At 36.9% G+C, this 20,420-nt stretch overlaps 1 protein-coding gene across 1 annotated transcript; it reads left to right on the top strand.

Moving 5' to 3' along the window:
* Window positions 1-206: 206 nt before the first annotated feature.
* On the top strand, window positions 207-16,197 carry LOC131166227 (probable glutamate carboxypeptidase AMP1). The gene is made up of 10 exons (XM_058124579.1): window positions 207-1,493; window positions 5,274-5,516; window positions 6,240-6,392; window positions 6,510-6,578; window positions 7,569-7,656; window positions 8,285-8,368; window positions 13,550-13,638; window positions 15,195-15,308; window positions 15,444-15,578; window positions 15,776-16,197. The coding sequence occupies exons 1-10, from the start codon at window positions 507-509 to the stop codon at window positions 15,956-15,958; spliced, it is 2,145 nt and encodes a 714-aa protein (XP_057980562.1). The 5' UTR covers window positions 207-506; the 3' UTR covers window positions 15,959-16,197.
* Window positions 16,198-20,420: the final 4,223 nt, after the last annotated feature.

The raw sequence follows: 20,420 nt of genomic DNA, 5'->3' as shown, positions 1-20,420 counted from the left end.
TTCTCCCGCTCCTATATACTATATAATATATATATATATATATATATATGTGCACATAGCAATGCTATTGTATGTATTCTCCATATGAAAATACTTGACACAAAAAACAATTAAATTTTTTTAAATAGGAGTCTTCCAGTATTAATTGTTATTCATTAATGACCTTATTATTATTACATTCCAAAAAAAAAAAAAACAGCCAAAAAGGTTAGTAGATAATCCAAGCTTTCCTTTCTTTGTAACTCCGTCCCACTGCAAACTCAACAGTCGCCACCACGATAGCTCTCTCTGATTCTCCCCCTCCTCCTTCTTTTCATCACTGAAGCAGCAGACTTCAGCCCTAAACCCAATAAACCCACCCCCCTCTCTCTCTCTCTCTCTCTCTCAAGTAACTAGCAATGGTCGAGCCTTTCTCCTCTGCCATCCTTAAACCCACTGCCAGACTTCAGCCCTAAACCCAATAAACCCACCCTCTCTCTCTCTCTCTCTCTCTGAAGTACCTAGCAATGGTCGAGCCTTTCTCCTCTGCCATCCTTAAACCCACTGTCATTTTCACTGCAAAACCATCACCCTCATGCTCCCTTTTCCTTCTGCTCCTCCTCTGCATTCTAGGGCTCTATACCCTCCACCACTCCCACTCTGGGACGCCCCCTTCTTCACCTTCCCCAAATGCCCTCCACTTCCGCAACCTCTTCCTCTCCTCTTCCTCCAACTACACCCTCTCCTCCTACCTCCGCGCCCTCACCCTCCGCCCCCACCTCGCCGGCACTCCAGCCGCCCTCCAAACCGCAAATCTCATCCAAACTCACTTTAAGGACCTAGGGCTCGAGACCCACACCGCGCGCTTCGACGCACTTCTCTCTTACCCCGTGCACTCTTCCCTCTCGGCGCATTTTACCAACGGGAGCCTCAGGGACCTCCCCTTGGCCGAACCGGGCCAGGTGGGTACCGCCGTCGTGCGGCCCTACCACGCTTACTCGCCGTCCGGGTCGGCCTACGCCAAGGCGGTGTTCGTGAACTACGGGAGGGAGGAGGACTACCGTGCGCTGGCAGCGATGGGGGTGAAGGTCAAAGGGTGCATAGCGGTGGCGAGGCGGGGTCCGCTGCCGAGGTCGGCGGTGGTGGGGATGGCGGAGGAGAGAGGAGCGGTAGCGGTGCTAATGTACACCGAGGGGAACGTGTTCAGGGATGGGGTTGAGAGGGGGACGGTGTTAAGTGGGCTGGGGGACCCACTGACGCCTGGGTGGGCCAACGGCGGCGGCTGGGACGGCGACGGCGTTGTCGGTGGTGATGGGGAGAGTCTGAGGTTGGAAGATATAGAAGTTTCAAGAAGATTGCCAAAAATCCCATCTATGCCGATCTCTGTTGAGACCGCTGAGACCATTTTGAGGTCGCTCGACGGGGGTAGGGTGCCCTACGAGTGGAGGGATACCCTACGGTCCAAGGTTGGCAGAGTTGGCCCGGGCCCGACTTTCCTCAACTTCACTTACCAGGTTGGTGCGCTTTATGTCTATTTTTTTTTCTGAGGATGTTGCTGAAATATCATAGAAAATTTCTATCTTGGGTTGCCTCATGCTTTTCTTTTCTTTTTTTTTAAATTGATAAATGAAAAATGATCCCCACCTTTTTTGAAAAAAGTTTTTTTTTTCTTTATCTTCTTGCTACGTCAATGGATTTTTTTTTTTTTTTTTGGTTATGCAGGCAAATGCAGATGTGGTCGTTTCTGTAATTAATGAATATTGGTAGTTCTAAGTGAAAATAAGAAATGAATATGCAAGTGCACAATTTGTGTTTGTGTGTATAAGATTATTTGTCTTTAGACTAATGATTTGACACAAACAAAATCAATTGAAGGAAGTTGAGAAGTTTGTAAAAGTTTTCTAATTAGTTAATTTTTGGGGGAAAAATTCAGAAAATTCTGTTAAGTTTAGGGAAATTGGAATGCCAGAAACTTTGAAAAGTTAAAAAAAAAAAAGGTGCTCATTTGCAAATTTAGGTGAGTTTTTCTGGATTAGTAAATTCAGGTAAGCTTAGGGACATAGAACAATGATCCTTTAGCCGTAGGATTTCCTTTCATCTAGTGGAACTCCAGTTTTTCTTTTGGCCTCTTCTATATATCGTTTGCCAATTTTGTGCAGAAAGAAAAGTTAGTGTTAAGGATACAGTTTTTGTGAATTGACTTGACTCAAAAGTTATGTGCAGTTTCTGTGAAGTGACTTGGTGACTCAAAAGCTATGCATGATGAGCCTGAGGAAGTCTGCATTTTAAATGTTGAAATTAATGAGTAGTAATAGAAAAAAGGAAGAATCCATTTTAAATAAAATATTTTGAGAATCCTCTTACATATTTTAAAAAGGAAAACGCACTTCACCTAGGAGACTTGCTCATTATATTCTGATTATGACCACCACCACTGTGAAGCATTTAGCCCAATTGTGTGGCTCTCAACTAACTTTCCACTTGTCAATTCAATAATCTAAATAAACCAGGTTGGCATTGCTTAGTGTTAATAGCACATATTAGATATAAAAAATTAAAATTTGATTTAATATTTGTTGGGCTGCTTGATTTACATTGTTGGGTCTAATTTCCGACGACTTTATTTTTTTATGTGATTAGTGATCTAAAATGTTATTAGATCTACGAATCTAGGAGATCCTATGTTCAAAACTTGTGATATTTGTTTGTTCATCAATTATGTTGGTCATGGTACACTTTATTCTGTTTGCATTTATGCACTACTTCAACATCCATTTGCTTGCGTCCCTGTACATGCATGATGGAGATAGTTTGATGTACATTGTTGGGCCCAATCCTCAATGGGTCAGGCTTTTGGAATAATTGCTAATCTAGCAATTTCATATATTTTCAAAGAGAGGCAATCATGCCTCTGTGCCAAACTGCCAATTTGATAATCAAATGTTTTTAAACATTACATGAGATGAGAGAACCAAGCTTATTTTGATTTTGCTTTAACTTGGTCCATGGTGGAATTACCTGCAGAGAGTTGAATTATAAAGTTGGTCGGTCAGAATCATAGAGAGAGATTATAGACTCAGACAAGATCCATAATTGAAGGATGGGATTATAAAATATTTTGGATCATATATTGATGGGTATTAAAATGGGAAATAGAAAAACATGGGAAGCGTGAAGAGAGCTTTTAGACTTAGATGAAAACATTTATTGAAGGATGGGATTGTTGTTTACTTTGGATCAAATATGAATGAGAACAAAAAGGGCAGAACCTGCTTCCTGACAATAAAGTGTAAGCAACTAAGCACCTGATATATGACATAAAGGGAGCATTGCTTCGAACAAATAATGATCAGGAGTTAAACTATTGTAAGGTTCTTTAATCTTAATCAGCTTCATTTTAGACACCCTATTACTTTTATCTTTTTGCAAAATATACTATATCATATTACGTTATACTTACTTCGTTTGATATTCATAAAGAGTATGCATAATTTGTAAAATAAGAGTATGCACACACACATATTGAGATTGTGAAGTATGCACATGTTATTTATGCACACATATTGCGATTGTGAAGTATGCATAAGTTATATAATCAAATTAAGATTATTGCTTGCTCCTGTAAAAACCCTGACTCTTATTTTCAGTATCTAATAAACCAAAATTTCTGTGTTGGATGCTATCTTTTTAAAACTCCATTTCAAATTTCTGTGTTGGATGTTTTCTTTTTAAAACTCCATTTCTCTCAGTTTAATATTTTAATCTTGCTTTGATGGTAGCAAGTAGAAGGGTTTATGATTTCTACTTAATAGCATACCAAACAAAAATTCATATAGGTCAGTTTTATCCTTTTGATTTGCCTAATGTTTTTTGGTGTTAAAGTGGTTTTAATAAGATGTATTAGTTGGTGGGTCAAGTTTCTGTCTGCACTTATCTTTCATTGGTGCTCAATGGCTGTAGAAGATTTTTATCCAAAAATTGAGGACGCTGTCCCGAAGGTGACATTCTCATAAGTTTGTAACAAAATAAAAAAATTGTGTATGAGCTGGTTTCATATTCTCTCACATACAATTTCAGCCATTTACACATGTTTTACTTTTGAGATAATGGTGTCATCTGTGATTGGTTGTCAATAAAAGTTCTACCCAGAACAGTACAGTTGAAATTGAATCATTATAATTACTGTCATCAACTTATGTTTCACACCCATTGAGGTGCTCTAGTTGCACATATCAACATAAGTACCTAGCTTGGTTTAAGCTCCTTAAGTTAAGATGCGTTTGCTTTAGGGTCAATGCTTTGGTTGCAAGTTTAATACATCATAAGTTCAAAGTAGTGCTCGACTAGTGTGGTGGTTGGCTGAACTCTGGAGTAAGGTTTCATAACAGAGATGTACATCACATGTTTGGAGTAACACAGTGATATTCAGGCATTGTTAGTGGGATCCAAGAGGTGAATTTGGCTCACTTGCCAGACAAGTGGGCTTATCTTTTGACAGCCATATCTAGGATTGTGTAGAAATGGTTGTTAATAGTACTTTATGTACTGTTTAGACATGCCACTGGGCCCTGATTTCACAAGTCAATCCAGGCTGTGGTTTGTTTAAACCCTTGGTGTGTCATTGTAAGCCTGCAATTTTGGACCAATAAATGGTCATGTGTACTATGAAATCAAAGTACAGGCCATGGAAGATTGGTTGCTGAGGCATCCTTGTTTTAATGAGCAAGCCGCTATGTAGTGGTTTCTTCATTTTAACATTTCTACTAGTTGATTTTGATCCTGGCATCAATTAATAACTACAGCACAGTAAAAGCTATGGCATTGTTTATTTTTTTTGGTATGCTGCTCGCATATTGGATCTTTGCACACTGGAAAAGGTGAAGTTACTTTGGTGGAAGCATGTTGTTTTTTAAAGCCCTCTTTGCTGTTACTGGATCAAGTGCATTTGGTGCTGTGGAGAACCAGATCGAGGTAGTTCCACCAAGCTCCTTGTGAAACAAGACAGTTAATCTACATCAATAATTCCATGAAATAAAGATGGTTGATTTTGCTGTTTTTTGGTGGCTGTGTTTTCCTTCATCTTTTTGCTTCAAATAATCCACCATGCAGTGTAATTTTTGTATATGAGTTGCATAATCCTTTTTGTATGTTGTGTAGTTGGCGACAATGTGATGATTGACAATAGTCATGAGTGTAGCTAAACAAAGAAAAGTCTGTAGAACCCTATTTTTGACAACAATATTTCTAAATTTCCCCTTATCATACTTGACTTCAAATTCTTTGATCTATCCCAGGGGGAGAAAAAGGTGGCTACAGTGCAAAATGTTTTTGCGGTTATAAGGGGTTTGGAAGAGCCTGATCGCTACATTCTACTTGGCAACCACAGAGATGCGTGGACATATGGAGCTGTTGACCCCAATAGTGGAACTGCATCCCTACTTGACATCGCTCGTCGATATGCACTTCTAATGAGCCTGGGGTGGACACCACGAAGAACAATTATTCTGTGCAGTTGGGATGCTGAAGAGTTTGGAATGGTAGGTAATTCAGTTTTAACTAATCACCAAATTGTAAATGATGTGTGTGTGTTGGCCAAAGGTCCACTTAAATCCTTCATGTTATTTTTACTTCTCCAGGTGGGAGTATAGCTGTCTGTGTTGACTGCATGCATGTTGTGCTTGTACCAAGGATGTGTGTGTGTGACATGTATTTTATACATTATCTGCTCACCCATGTTGATTTACTGCTTTATTTCTTCTTCAGTTGTTGGAGTTGCCCTCCTGCTGCAAACCATAGTGCACACATCATGAGGGACAGCCATTTAAACTTATTTTAAAGAGAAGTGGTGAATCTGTTAGTCCACTTTTCTGATAGCATTTGAAAGTACTTACATTGCTTTTGAAAGGCAAAATGGGAGCATTTTTAGCTTTCAAAAGCAAGAGAAGTATTTGTGAGATGCTACCCAAACAGTGTGCTGAATGACTACGATGGTGACCCCATATTCCCATCATTTTATGGTGCCCTGAATGGTGGCAGCTGATGATTGCAACCATTCTAATTGAACTGTTATACTTGAGGTGCAGGAATGTTACATCTACCTTTTGGAGTCCCTTTAAAATTGTATATTTAATCAATTCTTTAGGTCACTTCTTGTAGGCTTTGTCTGTTCCACACAGTTTTAAGTTATATAATAGATTGACCTTGTTCCATTTGAAAATTTTTCAATAGTTAGCTCTTTATTGGTGGCTTTGTGTTTCCAGATAGGATCCACCGAATGGGTTGAACAGAACCTTGTGAATTTGGGCTCTAAAGCTGTAGCATATCTTAACGTAGACTGTGCTGTTCAAGGGCCAGGATTCTTTGTATCTGCAACTCCTCAACTTGATGAACTCCTTGTTGAGGTCACTAAGAAGGTCATGATATAAAAATATTAACGTAGATGATGAACTCAAAAATGTTATTTGGTATGTTGTTTTTTATGACAATTGTTTTTGACTGATATTTGCATCTTAATGATGGACTGATCCCAGGTCAATGATCCAGACTCAGAGAGTACGACAATATATGAGAAGTGGACAGCTATGAATGGAGGCATAAATGTAAGGTTACCTTATTTGTAGTATCCCTTATTTATGCATGCATGTATGCCTATCATATATATGTATCTGTATATGCATTTGTGTGAGTTTGTGCGATCATTGTTGTTTCAAAACACATGTTGTAGCTTGTTGAATTCTGCCCCCTTTTCCCCCAGTTCATCTTCATAAGCATTGTTCTGTTTTGGAATTCATGTGTCTTGTCTTTACCATTTTTGCTAAAGTGAAGATCACATTATTGGTTACAGAGTCTTCTTGTAGTGAGTGACCCTGCAGTTTGTAATCTTGTGTTGATGGATTGATCAAAGGCACTCCAACTGGGTTCCCACCTATTGCCTAGCCAAAAAAAAATTGTTCCCACTTAATCATGTTAATATGTCAAAATTTTCATTGCTGCTGATCATTAAACAACCTTGCTTCTCATTACATTTTCGAATTCCTTTTTTGAAGAGTTAATAGGTATAAAAACATGAAATATACACATATGTAGTTATGGAGGCACTGCGGGGAGCTGCAAACCTAAATTGTCTTAAAAATTGTTCACTCCTCCACTCCTCCATAAATGCACCCCCGCCCCCGCCCCCGCCCCTGGGGCTTGGGGCATCCATTTAGTGCTGTAATGAAGTCTCTGTTTAGGTTTCAAAAGGTTGACATCATATTTCATTTTTTTAATGCCCAATATTGTTACAGTCTCTCTCTATGCTTGTGAGTGTGTGCATGTGCACATCTGTGTTTATGTGCATCTCTCACTGTCTTGACCCAATGTTTGTCTGTCTGTCTTGAGCCAATGGTAAGGATGTGTACATCATAGACTAAGTTAAAAAAACAGCCCCTTCACTTGTGGAGGTAAGGTTGTGTACATCATGCCCTCCCCAAACAGGGAAAGTTTTCTGGACTTTAGCCTTAAAAAATGGGTGTGTGTTTTGGTTTTCATTGTTTCAATTAGATTTTTTTGTTAATTAACTGATTGATATTGTCTGGATTTGGTTGCAGATTCAGAGGCTTAATGGAGTAGATTCTGACTTCGCTCCATTTTTGCAACATGCAGGAATTCCTTCTGTTGATTTGTACTTCGGAAAAGGTACATCCTACTTTCACATGAATCAAGCAGTTTGTGGATGGAACTTTAAAAGCTAAATGAGTGCTGCAGATCAGCTCTCTCTGTCTCTCTCTCTCTCACACACACACACACACACACACAGAAACTGCATTATTATTTAATTTACTTTGTTAACTTTCAGGTTCAGTTATTGTGTGTTTTGGAACCCCATTTAACATAAATTAACTTTATTTCCATTAAGGATGGACATGGCATGCGTTTATTTTGTTTTTCTTGACATTTGAGCTGAGTATATTTTGTTGTATGCCTAACATTAGTTCCAGAATTACATGAATTGATGCAATTTCAATTTCTGACTATCATTTGTGGGGGTTTCTCGAATTCTTTGATGGTTCAATTATAGATGACAGTTTTGCTCTTGAAGTGCTTTTGGGAAATAAAAATTGGAAGTATTCCACTTCCATGGGATCTCTGAACAAACTAAAGAATTAAAGGCTAGAGTGAATTGTTTGATGTGGACTATGGACTCTATATGTTAATATTTATATTTTTATTGTAATGATGTACAGTGTCAGTGATTTTTATCGCAAAGTGAAGTTTCTGTTGCTGATCAGTTTGGATAATATAATGAACCTATTTTCTGATGCAGATTTTCCAGTCTATCACACTGCTTTTGACTCGTATATCTGGATGTCAAACTATGGAGATCCATTGTTTCATCGTCATGTGGCTGGTTAGCTCTCTCTCTCTCTCTCTCTCTCTCTGCGGTTATATTTCAGTAAACAGGCTTCGTAATAATTAAACAAAAAAAAAAAATCCGTAAGTTACATAATGTTAAGAGTTGATTAAAATGAATGAGCTAACTTGAAGATAGGTCTCTCCCTCTATTTATAACACATTAAATACAGTCTAATGAGAATAATACCCTTATTAACTCTCCCTAATTAGCATACTAACACACTCAATAATAATAATACTAACAGACATAAATAACCTCTAACACTCCCCCTCAAGCTGAAGCATAAATTTCGTATGCTCCTAACTTGTTACAAATGAATTTACCACGAGCACCCCCGAACACTTGGTGAACAAATCAGCAAGCTGCATGTCCGACTTCACATAAGTGGTGGTAATGAGCTTCTGCACAAGTTTCTCTTTAACAAGGTGACAATCAACTTCAATGTGCTTCGTTCGCTCATGAAAAATCAAGTTGGAGGCAATATGAAGAGCAACTTGTTTGTCACACATCAACTTCATAGGATGAGAATGAGAAATACCCAATTCTTCTAACATGTTCATCAATCAGGCAAGTTCACAAGCAGTGTGAGCCATAATACCTGGTCATTGATCTCTGGCCGGAAGGCGATCCAGCCCAATCTGCATCTATATATATCCATGGATATAAGTGTGATCTGGATCACGATATAAAAGACCTCTCCTAGGTGCACCTTTGAAATATCTCAAGATGCGAATTACAACGTCCCAATGACTTGTTCCAAGAGAGTCTAGGAATTGACTCATAACACTTGTCGCAAAAGATATATCCGACCAAGTGGCTGTGGGATAATTCAATATTCTAACAAGTCTCCGATATTGTCTAGGATTAGGTAGCAAATCACCCATGTCCTGACACTAACTTGCTGTTAGGAACTTAGGATCCAGGGGTGTATCAACCGATTTCGATACCACCAAGCCAGCTTCATCCAACAAATCAAGAACATACTTCCTCTATGACAAAACAGTTTTGAGACGAGATCTAGATACTTCTATACCCAAAAAGTATTTCAATAGTCCCAAATCTTTGGTCTAAAACTTTGTAGAAAAAGTTTGAGACTCTAAATACCTTTATCATCATCACCTGTAATAACAATATCATCCACATAAACATCAAGAAGGATCCTACTTGATGAAGTATGACTATAAAACATGGAACGATCCATAGCACATTGTTGAAGACCAAACTCAAGTACTACAACACTGAAATGACCAAACCATGCTCTGGGAGACCGTTTTAAACCATATAAAGTCTTCTTCTTAAGCTGACACACTAAGTCTGACTCCCCTTGAGCAACAAACCTAGGTGGTTGCTCCAAATAACCTCCTCGTCAAGGTCGCCATGCAAGAAGACATTTTTCACATTTAACTAATGTAGAGGCCAGTGACAAGTAGTAGCCAAGGAGATAAACAGACATACTGATGTAAGTTTGGCAATCGGAGAAAAAGTGTTAAAATAATTCGAACCATACACCTGAGCAACAAGACGAGCCTTAGAACAATTAGGGTTGACTTTCACAATGTAAACCTAGCGACAACCAACCATAGACTTGTCAGGAGAAAGAGGTACCAAGTCCCAACTACCATTGCCGTGTAAAGCATTCATCTCTTCAACCAAGCATCTATCCACCCAGAATGGGCTAAGGCTTCTGAAACAACCACAAAACAATAATACGAGGATCAACATCATGGGAAGTACATGATAGGAGGGTGATAAGGAGTCATAAAAAACATTGTTGGAAATGGGATGTTGAGTACATGTGCGTTTACTTCTCCGAACAGCAATAGGAGGATCAATATCATGGGAAGTATGATCATCGGGCGAGGAAACTAATGGCGTGGTAGTTGAAGCTAGAGGGGACTCTCTTCCTTGGAGTCGTCATCGTGAATACACCTGCAAATTAGGATGATCAAGATGATGAGAAGGATTTGAACTACATGGAGACTCAAATGGTTGGTTGGGTAAGGACAACAACGTAGAATTTGGAAGATTAGGCGAAGGAAGAGGCTCATTGAGCTCAGAAGCGCTTAATGATTGGGTGTAGTAAGGTATAGACTCAAAGAAGGTAACATCAGCAGAAACAAATAAGTGATGCAACACAGGACTATAACAACAATATCCTTTTTGAGTATACAAGTAGCCCAAAAAGACACATTTTATAGCACGAGGATCCAACTTATCCACCCTCGAAGTTAGTTGATGAACAAGGGACGCACGCCCAAATATACGAGGAAGAGAAAATAAAGGGGAATTAGGAAGGAGAATGGAGTAGGGAAGATCAAATTACAAGAAGTAAGTACAACATCACCCCAAAACACTTTAGGTACATGTATTTGCTAAAGTAAGGTGCAAGTGATTTCAAGAAGACGTCTATTCTATTTTTCCTCTTTGCAGCCCCATTTTGTTGAAAAGTGTGGGCATAGGATGATTGATAAACAATACCAAACTAAGTCATATAAGTAGTGAACTGTGCACTGAAAATTGTTTTTGCATTATCACTCCAAAGTACTCGAACTGGCAAATCAAATTGAGCCTTTATTTCAAAACAAAAGGCACAAAATACATGAAATAACTCAAAACGATCTTTTATTAAATATAACCAAGTCATTCTTGAATAATCATCCATAAAGGTTACAAAGTTCCGGATAATCAACTTAAACACGACCCTACTAGGACCCCAAAACATTAGAATGAACTAAAAGGGCTTGCAACTTGTTTATTGACTCGGGAAGCGAAAGGAACACAATGGTGCTTTCTCAACTGATAAGACTTGCAGTGGAGACTAGACACAAAACTCAAACTAGGAACAAGACATTTTAAATTTTCCAATGAATGATGACCGAGGCGACAATGAATTTGGAAAGGTGTGGTAGCAGCAATGTAGGCGGTTGAAGGAGATAGCAACTTAAAGTGATAGAGTCAACGAGCTTCACGCCCTCCGCCAATTGTCTTCCTCGTCTTCAAACCTTGAATAACCACAAAATCATGGAAGAATGTCATTGAACAATTCATGGAATTAGTAATTTTGTTAACGGACATAAGATTGAAAAGAAATTTGGGAATATATAAAATCAAAGGAAGAGAAATAGAAGAAGTGGAATTTACAGTCCCAATTCCCTTGACTGTAGTGGTGGATCCATCTACAAGAGTGATATAAGGTAAATTTGCTGGATATTGAAGAGTGGAGAAGAAGCTAGATATACCTGTGATATGAATAGTGGCAGTGGAGTCTATGACCCAAGGACTAGGATGAGAAGTACTAGATGACAAAACATATAGTGTGATTACCTATTTGGGCAAGAGATGCAATGGGAAGAGAAACTTGTTGTGACGCTTGATATTGTTGGAACTTGGAATACTCTTCCTCTGACATGGATATGGCATGTTGTCCCCCACTCAGCCAGTCAGCCCCAAAGGTGAGGATTCGGTGGTGGCTGCATTGGCTGCTCCCAAAGGTGAAGTCAGTGGGGGCTGCATTTGCAACACGTGAAGGTCTGTCGTGAAGATCCCAACACTGCTCAATAGTTTATTACTCTGTCCACAGTGAGTGCACTTGAGAGGAGTACCTCTACCTCACCCGTCTCTACCACTACGACCACTTGAACCCACCTTGATAACTTTTGCAATTGTTTGGTAGAGAGCTAGAATTGCCTTGTGTAGTAAAGGATATCCTCTTAGAGCCAGATGCAAGAGCAGGTGAATGTGTGCTAAAGGAAGCATGAAGGACACGAGAATAAACTTGAAAAAATGATGGCAGCTCAACACTACTAAGTATCTAGGATCGGACTGCCTCAAACTTGGGTCTCAAGCCTGCTAGAACACAAAGAACTGTCATCTGCTCCCTCTGCTTATGCATCTCACAAACATTGGCAGTTATAGGTTGCACAATGTTAAGCTCCTCATGAATACGCTTCATCTCTCTAAAATAGTCTGCAATACTTCTATCTTCTCATTGTCACTGAAAGTACTCCTGGAATAAATCATACATACGTGTAATGTTATTGGAGTATAGAAGTTTGACATAATCGTAAATCTCCTTGCATGTATTTAGATGCATACACTTCAGTGCAATATGTGCCTCCATTGAATTCCATAAGAGGGAAACAATCAAGACATCTTCTTGAACCCACGTGTCTTTTCTCTTCCGATCAAAAGGATCAGACTGGAGCAAGTGGTCAGATTTCCCTAATCTTGTTACATAAATCCGAACAGCTTTGGACCATTGAACACAGTTTTTTCCATCCAACTGTTGAGTTCTTATTTGTGGCAGCAATGTAGGAAACAAATTTTTGGAATTTATAGATTCCATCCCAACACTCTCAAATCAGCAACCACACCAAAACAAGAACAACAATCAAAACTAATTGGAACATTTACAAACTATGTGAAGCATCGACACAACCACAGATGAGGTGAACAACTCACTGATGGATATAGCACTGCCACAACCTCACAACAGAAGATATGAATGCTGCCATGGCTCCAAAAAAAACTCACAAAGAAGCCTTCACAAACCCTAGACAGAGATGAACAAAATACCGCAAGTGCATGTTTGAAAAAGGTTGAATTTTTGAGCCAAAAACTGGCCTAATAGCTTGTTAATATAGTCTAGAGAAGGAATTAGAGAATGGCCGAGGAAAAGAAAAGTAAAATGTGGCCGGTACCTCACTCATGTGCCGGTGTGTGGTGTCAGCCCTGATAGCATTTGGCCGGTACGTTGGGGTGCGTGGGGGCTCCTCTGGTGATGGAGTTTTGTGGGGTTAGGCTTTGGGGGGTTCTGTTTATGGGTGTATGGTTGGTTTTGTGAAATAATAAGGGGATCAAGGTGGATCTGGGAAGGACAGCTGTGGGAATGGTGTTTTCCGGCAACGACCGAAGGGAATAGGGTTTAGGCTGGATCACACTCTGATACCATGTTAAGATTTGATTAAAATGAATGACCTAACTTGAAGATAGGTCTCTCCCTCTATTTATAATACAAATTAAATACATTCTAATCTAAGGACAATAGTTCTCTTACTAACTCTCACTAATTAATATACTAACACACTCAATAATAAGAATACTAAAAGACATAAATAACCTAACACATAGTTCCATTGCATAATAACGTGGCTCTTCTGATTTATGTTGCCTTAGTTGCTGGAATCTGGGGACTTCTTGGCCTCCACCTGGCTGATGATTCCATACTACCTTTCAACTATCTCTCTTATGTGCATCAATTACAGGTATGCATCTGTTTTTTTCATTATGAAAAGTCCATATTTTGGGAGTTCTTTTTTTTTTCCAATGGTATGTATTTGTCAGTGACATTGGCAGTAAATCTTGCTGTATAGTGGTGAATCTTTGTCTAGATTTTTTGCCACTATTATAATAACGGTTGATTGTTCTGTTCTCTTCTGATGGCTTCCAAGTTAAAAGTGTTGTCTTGTTACATATTGCTTAAAATATTAGAACTGGCTTGAATTCATACTTTTATCCTGAACTTTTCTAGTTGATGTAAATCAAGATATTGAACGAAAGCTCTTGATTTTTTGGATTCAAGTAATTGGAATCCAAGGAATTGAGACGTCCGGTTTTCTAATATTTTGGTTGAAGGCATAATTTAGGCTATTAGTTGTTGGATTTTATTTTTTCATTTTTAGTATTTAGGGATTTGATATTGTTTCCTATCTCTATTTTCTTATGTAATATTTTAGAGAAAGTCCATATAGAGCTTCTAACATGTGACGATTGGGTAGCTTGGAATATTGAACATTGATGACCCTAATTGCGTTTTGCCTTCTTTTCCCTTAATTTGCCTTTTTAGGGTTTGTTTGGATCAAGTATTTTATTTTGGGAAAGGAAAGTAAAATAAGACGGAAATTCATTTTCCTCTATATTTTTTTCTATATCAAATACTATTTAAAATTAAAAATTATTCTAATATGATTAAATATTAAGAAAAATCAAATGTGTGTAAAATCAGATATTTGCTCATTAATTTGGTATATTCTTTATTTTCTTTCTCACTTTCCTTAATATCCAAACATTAAAAAGTGGATTCCTTCAAATTTTCTTTCCTTTCCCCAACATTTTCCATGATCCTAGAGTCTTAATTTTCTGATATTTTCCCTCTATTTTCCTTACTTTCCCTCTTGCCAATTGGCTTGCTTCTACAGAAACAATTATATATCGGTGCTCTATTGTCCTATTACTCCCATTGATTTCTGTGGTTTTATTTTGCAATTGAGAACCTATCCTTCGCAAATTAATAAATGAATGAGTGAATAGTTATTGTTCATTCTATTGAAGATTTTTTGTGCTGCATCTATGGCCATTACTTTCTGTATCTGGGAATTGGATGACAAGTGTCAACTTTAAATTTCCATCAATTGTATTGGTTGATCTGCCTCTGCAGCTGTACCCATGTCATATGGTGGGCTCAAATGGTTTTTATATTGATTAGAGAAATTCATAATTCTTAGTCACTAAGCATGGTAGTGCACAACATGCACAGTATGGGTGGTTGACACCTTTGTTAGAACTTCTTTAGAGAGCTGAAATGGTGTTAAGCTCTTGACGTTCTTCCATGCCATTCAGCCTTTCATTTATCTGATAGAATATAATGGCTGTAACAATCAAAATTTCCCACTGGTAGTTGATTAAGGCGGTGTAGTGGAGCATGGCATTGCAACTGTGTTGATGACACATTTTTACAATTATCATGCCCTTCTGAAATTTTTTCTTGCAGAATGAACCATAAAATCCCCCACCCCTCTCCCCATTTTTCTTAAATGAGCAGGAATATACAGATTCATTGAGCAATTGGTTGGAAGGGAGAGTCTCCCTGCGTCCTCTCACCACAGCCGTTCATGAACTCGCCTCCGCAGCCAGAGAAGCCAACATGGAAGCTAAGGTGATCTTCTTTTGTAAAATTTGTGATTAATGACGAGAAAAAATCAATTTCCTTCAAGAACCCACTGTAACTAAACCATGTGTTATCCTTGACATTTCTTCATTTAGTTTAAAGTAAAATGTTTTTAAAGTGCAGAAACTCAGAGAGGAAGAAACTATGGGAGATTCTTTAGTGTTGAAGAAGCGAATGTTAAATGATCGTTTGATGCTTGCTGAAAGAGGATTCTTGGATGCAGATGGGCTTCAGGGAAGGCAATGGTTCAAGCATCTTGTAAGCATTCTCCTTCACATTAGTTGTGTGAAGCTGATTGTAATCGATAACCTGTAACCGAAACAATTCTTTTCTTAATGAAATGTGTCGAATAACACGATGACAAGGTCTGATTTTTTCAAATAGGCCGTTGGAAATTAGTGTGGATGTCCCGATGTGGGCGTGTTTTTTTAACTCGTGTGATGGTATTTTCTCAGGTATATGGGCCTCCAAGCGACTATGAAAGCAAGCTGGTTGTCTTCCCCGGAATAGGTGATGCTATATCACAGTCCATGAGAGTGGATCATAGAGAACGACAGTCATCAATTCAGCATGAAATTTGGAGGGTTGCCAGGGCCATTCGTCGGACTGCCAGTGTTCTTAAGGGACAGTTTGCCTAAGAAATGGTATGAAAACACACACACACACACAAAGCCTGCACAAACAAATAGCAGAGGGAGAAATATGCTAAAAATGTAATGACTTGTATATACAAGTTGTCATTTTGTTTGTATTGTTATTTCTGTTCCTTTATATATATATATATATATATATATCTTAACATTTTTGTACACAATAATTTATATACTGCCCTTGTAACTGCAATCCCTGTAATGGAAGTACTTTTTTGTTTCCTCCACCTTTACAAGAAGCCATGAAAAATTCCTGTTCCTTGGGAAGTAAGGGAAGGATCAAATTACTGGTAGAGCCTTGGGAGAAAATTTGAACATAAACTACATCCGGGGCATTCTGCACATTGGCATATTGAGCGCTGACATTTGCCATGAAAGGTTGGGATATTGGCTGAAACAAAGTCAAGTTACTGTGCTCAAAAGAAATTGAGGTTTTTGAGAATTTGATAGATTTTGAAGTTAAAAAGGCACAGGTTGCAGTATGCTAATTTGTCGTGTCTATGCATGAAAACTCTTAGGTAGTGTTTAGAAGCAAAAATTTCTAGACTTGAATGATTTGCAGAATTTCTATGGGAATTTGATAGCTTAAAAGGAAAATATATTGCATCATAAAATAAATGATAATGTAACAATTTTTATTAGTCCACAACATCAATATGGAATAGAAAAGAGAATGTTTGTTTGAAGAAATAAAAATTTTTTTTGTATCATTATTATTTTTTATATTTTTTGTAAATCATTATCTTTTTATTTGTTTTTTTTGTTTCATTTTTTTATCATATTTTATTTATTTTTAAGAATAGATTTCCTTGAACTAAACGCAATGATGGTATTTTTTGTTTTTTGTTTTCAATATTCATACAAGATGTGGGTATCCATTCCATTATTTTATTGGTTTTCATTCATTTTATTCCCTTTCAACTTCATAGTCTCAAGGTTAGAGATTTGTAGGAGTTAGCCCTTTGAAAGCTTATATAGCTCAAGGCTCAAGTCAAAAGATGGGACCAGTTCCAATGAGTGAGTTGCAGACTCAACAAAAATATTACAATTGCCATTTTAAAAGCATGATTGATTTTTGTTAGCTTGTTACTTAAAAAATGGTGTCATTTTCATTGACACAACTTTGTATGTGACAATATATGCGCATCGTATATGCGTGTATGTTATTTTGAAATTTATCAAAGATGTCAATCTAAAAAGTAAAGATGACATCTTTTATCTAGATTTTAAATGCTTAAAATAGTGGAGTTTGTAATAGAACATCATTAAGATGTCATCATTTTTGTCTCATTTTTCATAAAATGGATGCTAAACCACCGTAGACTGTCTTGATTTTGTCTAGGTAACTATAAAAGTTTTAAAAAATAGTGTAAGAGAGAGAGGGTGTAGAGAAGGAGAGAAAGGGGAAAAGAAAGAAATTTCACATACCAACCCCTGGGCTAATCATGGAGGCCCGGGTCACCTTGATTCACTTCATATTATTATTAGATGACGAAATATAGAGAGAACACGTGAAGAAAAGCGAATGAAGATAAAGATAAGAGGTGAGAGAGAAAAAGGGAAGAGTTTTAGAAATTGAATTTGAGCTAACCATGGAGGCATCAAGTCACCTTAGTTGACTTCATATCACCGCTAAAGAGAGAAAATGTACAGATAAAGACATGAAAGATGGAGAATAAGAAAAAGATGGGGAAAGAGAGATAAAAGAGAGACATTTTGAAAGGACTTGAGGTCTATCTTGGCAATCGAGAGAGATCACTCTGGTTCACCTTGAGTCGCTATCAAGGGCTAAAAGAGAGTGCAAGGGAAAAACTAAAAACAAAAAATAATGATAGAGAACTAAAGGGGGAGGGGAACAAATGAGAGAAGAAAAGAGAGAAACAAGGAATAAAAGAGAATATATATATATATATATATATAAGTTTTTTTAAAGGTACTCCAAGATTAAGAAATATGTTGCCAATACAATAAAAAATAAAACTAGAATGTACAGAGTTAAATAAAATTAGGCATTAAGCAATAATAATCCTTAATTACTCTTATTCAGTCGTTATCGGACTTTGTTCTTAATAAAATTTAGAAAATGCGTGTAAGAAAACTATGGACCTCCCTTTCCCACTCCTTTTATTTTGCCTCTCTCTCTCTCTCTCTCTCTCTCTCTCTCTCTCTCTCTCTCTATATATATATATATATATATATATATATATATTGTTTTCACTTTCAAGGATGGAGTGGAAAGGTGCGGGGTACCCCACTTAACTTGCATTTTAAAAATATTATTCTAATTTTTAGAGTTCTTCAATTAATATTGTACTATTATCCTTTTTTAGGATTAATTCTTTTAAATTAAGAAAAGATTGAACCATTCTTATTGTTTGATATAAATAATAAAAAAGTTATAACAGTTCAATTAATGCAATTGACTAAACTTGACAATTTAGAAATTAAAATATCTTTATTAAAATATAAATATATTATTAATTAAAATTTAATATTTGGATTTTTAAATAAATTATTCTATATTAAAAACTAATTAAATTATATGCATTGCACAAGTCTCTGTTAGTATGAGTGTGTGAGTGTGTGTAAGAATACAACTACTAAAATATCTTTTATAAAAATATGTTTAAAATACTTCTTACTCTTTTCACTTACATTAAATAATAAAATTATAATTCTTCTCCAAACATAAAAAAAATAAGATTTGGTCTACTTTCTCATTTACCTAAGTTTTAATACTATAAACAATTTTTCTTTTTTTCTAAAGGCACCATATCAAACAATTACAACAAGACAAATAAAAAATCAACTTAATAAAAATGTATTTTAATAAAATATTTATCTTTCTTTTCTCTCCCAAAGATTGGGTTTAAAAATTAGCTCAAACAATTATAAAATTATATACCCTAGTAAAATACTCATAATTAAAACAACAACAACAAAACTAAGTCTTAATTTTCATTAGGTAGGGTTGACCCTATGAATCCTTTTCCGCCAATTTATGCGATCATGAACCATTTCTTTTGACAGATTCGGGAATAATAAATTCTTACCATCTCCTCTCAAGTTATTTTAGGTCTACCCCTACCCCTTCTACTGCCACCCATAGTAACTAACTCACTCTTCCTCACTGGGGAATTATGTGACATACGTTGCAAGTGTCTATACTATTTGAGTCGTCTCTCCCTTATCTTATCTTCTATAGGAGTTACACCTAACTTATCATGAATATGTTCATTTCTTAATTTATCTTTCAATGTTATACCACTCATCCATTTAAGCATTTTCATCTCGGCAACTTTTACTTTTTGGATATTATTTTCTTCGTCGCCCAACATTCTAATCCATATAGCATAACTGATCTTATAGCTATCTTATAAAAGTTCCCTTTTAATTTTAAGGGTATTCTACGATTACAAAGCACACTTGAAAGACTTCTCCATTTTACCCAATCTGCTTTAACTTTATGCATTACATCATCTTCAATTGATCCTTCAACTTGCATAATAGATTCAAAATATCGAAATCTACAAGTGCTATTTATTTCTTCATCATCAAGTTTAACTTTGTCTCCAATATTCCTCCTATCATTGCTAAAATTACATTTCATATATTTTGTCTTATTTTTACTTATCCTAAAGCCTTTAGATCCAAATCTTCTCTCCATAATTCTAACTAAGCCTTCGTCCCTAGTTTCATCAATTAATACAATATCATCTGCAAACAACATATGCCATTTTTTTTTTTTTAGTAAAAGAGGGCGGCACCTCCTAGTTTTATTAGAAAACCCCTCACTTATGGCGGAGGAATACCGTGGTTCCAATCTTGAGACTTTGAGACAACAAAATCAAACTTTAAGACCCTAAAACTAACTTAACCAACATAATCAAAACCAATGACCAGCAACCAAACAAAAAAAACTAAGAACTAAACAACTATAAGAAGAAAACAAACAGAACTCCGGGAGATAACACAAAACATCACGAGCGCAAAGAAGGAAATCCCAACAAATTCAATCGAATCATTCCCCTGACATGTTGTGGAAGATCATCCTGGCAACTATATGATCGAGAAATACCAGATTCACCCTGTTTGGCAAAGAAATCTGCACTTTTATTCGCCTCCCTGTAAACATGTTCCACTTTGAACTGTATGCCTCTCAATGCTAGCATAAGCTCTTCTCACAATTCCCATAAATTCCAAACCGAGCACTTCCTAGAATTTATTTACTGAACCAACAAAGCAGAGTCACATGCAATCTCCACTTGATCAAATCCGAGATCTTTGTACAAATTAATCCCTAAAATAATCGTCTTCAATTCAGCCATGTTATTTGTTCCATAACCCAATAATGAGGAAAAAGTTGTTTTAAATAAACCATTTTCATCTCTTATCACGCCTCCACCACCACAATTACCTTGGTTACCTCTACAGCACCTATCCACATTCA

Source organism: Malania oleifera, chromosome 1, assembly GCF_029873635.1.
Source record: "Malania oleifera isolate guangnan ecotype guangnan chromosome 1, ASM2987363v1, whole genome shotgun sequence".
NCBI lineage: Eukaryota > Viridiplantae > Streptophyta > Magnoliopsida > Santalales > Ximeniaceae > Malania > Malania oleifera.
Note: the sequence above shows the minus strand (reverse complement) of the source record. Positions and strands in the feature narration are given on the sequence as shown.

What these genes read in the sequence shown, in the direction of transcription:
- LOC131166227 (XM_058124579.1), top strand. Translation starts at nt 507, where the DNA reads ATGGTCGAGCCTTTCTCCTCTGCCATCCTTAAACCCACTGTCATTTTC. An exon ending in TTGTTGAGGTCACTAAGAAG is followed by an intron (nt 6,393 to 6,509) that starts GTCATGATATAA and finishes GACTGATCCCAG; the next exon opens with GTCAATGATCCAGACTCAGA. An exon ending in AAGCCAACATGGAAGCTAAG is followed by an intron (nt 15,309 to 15,443) that starts GTGATCTTCTTT and finishes TTTAAAGTGCAG; the next exon opens with AAACTCAGAGAGGAAGAAAC.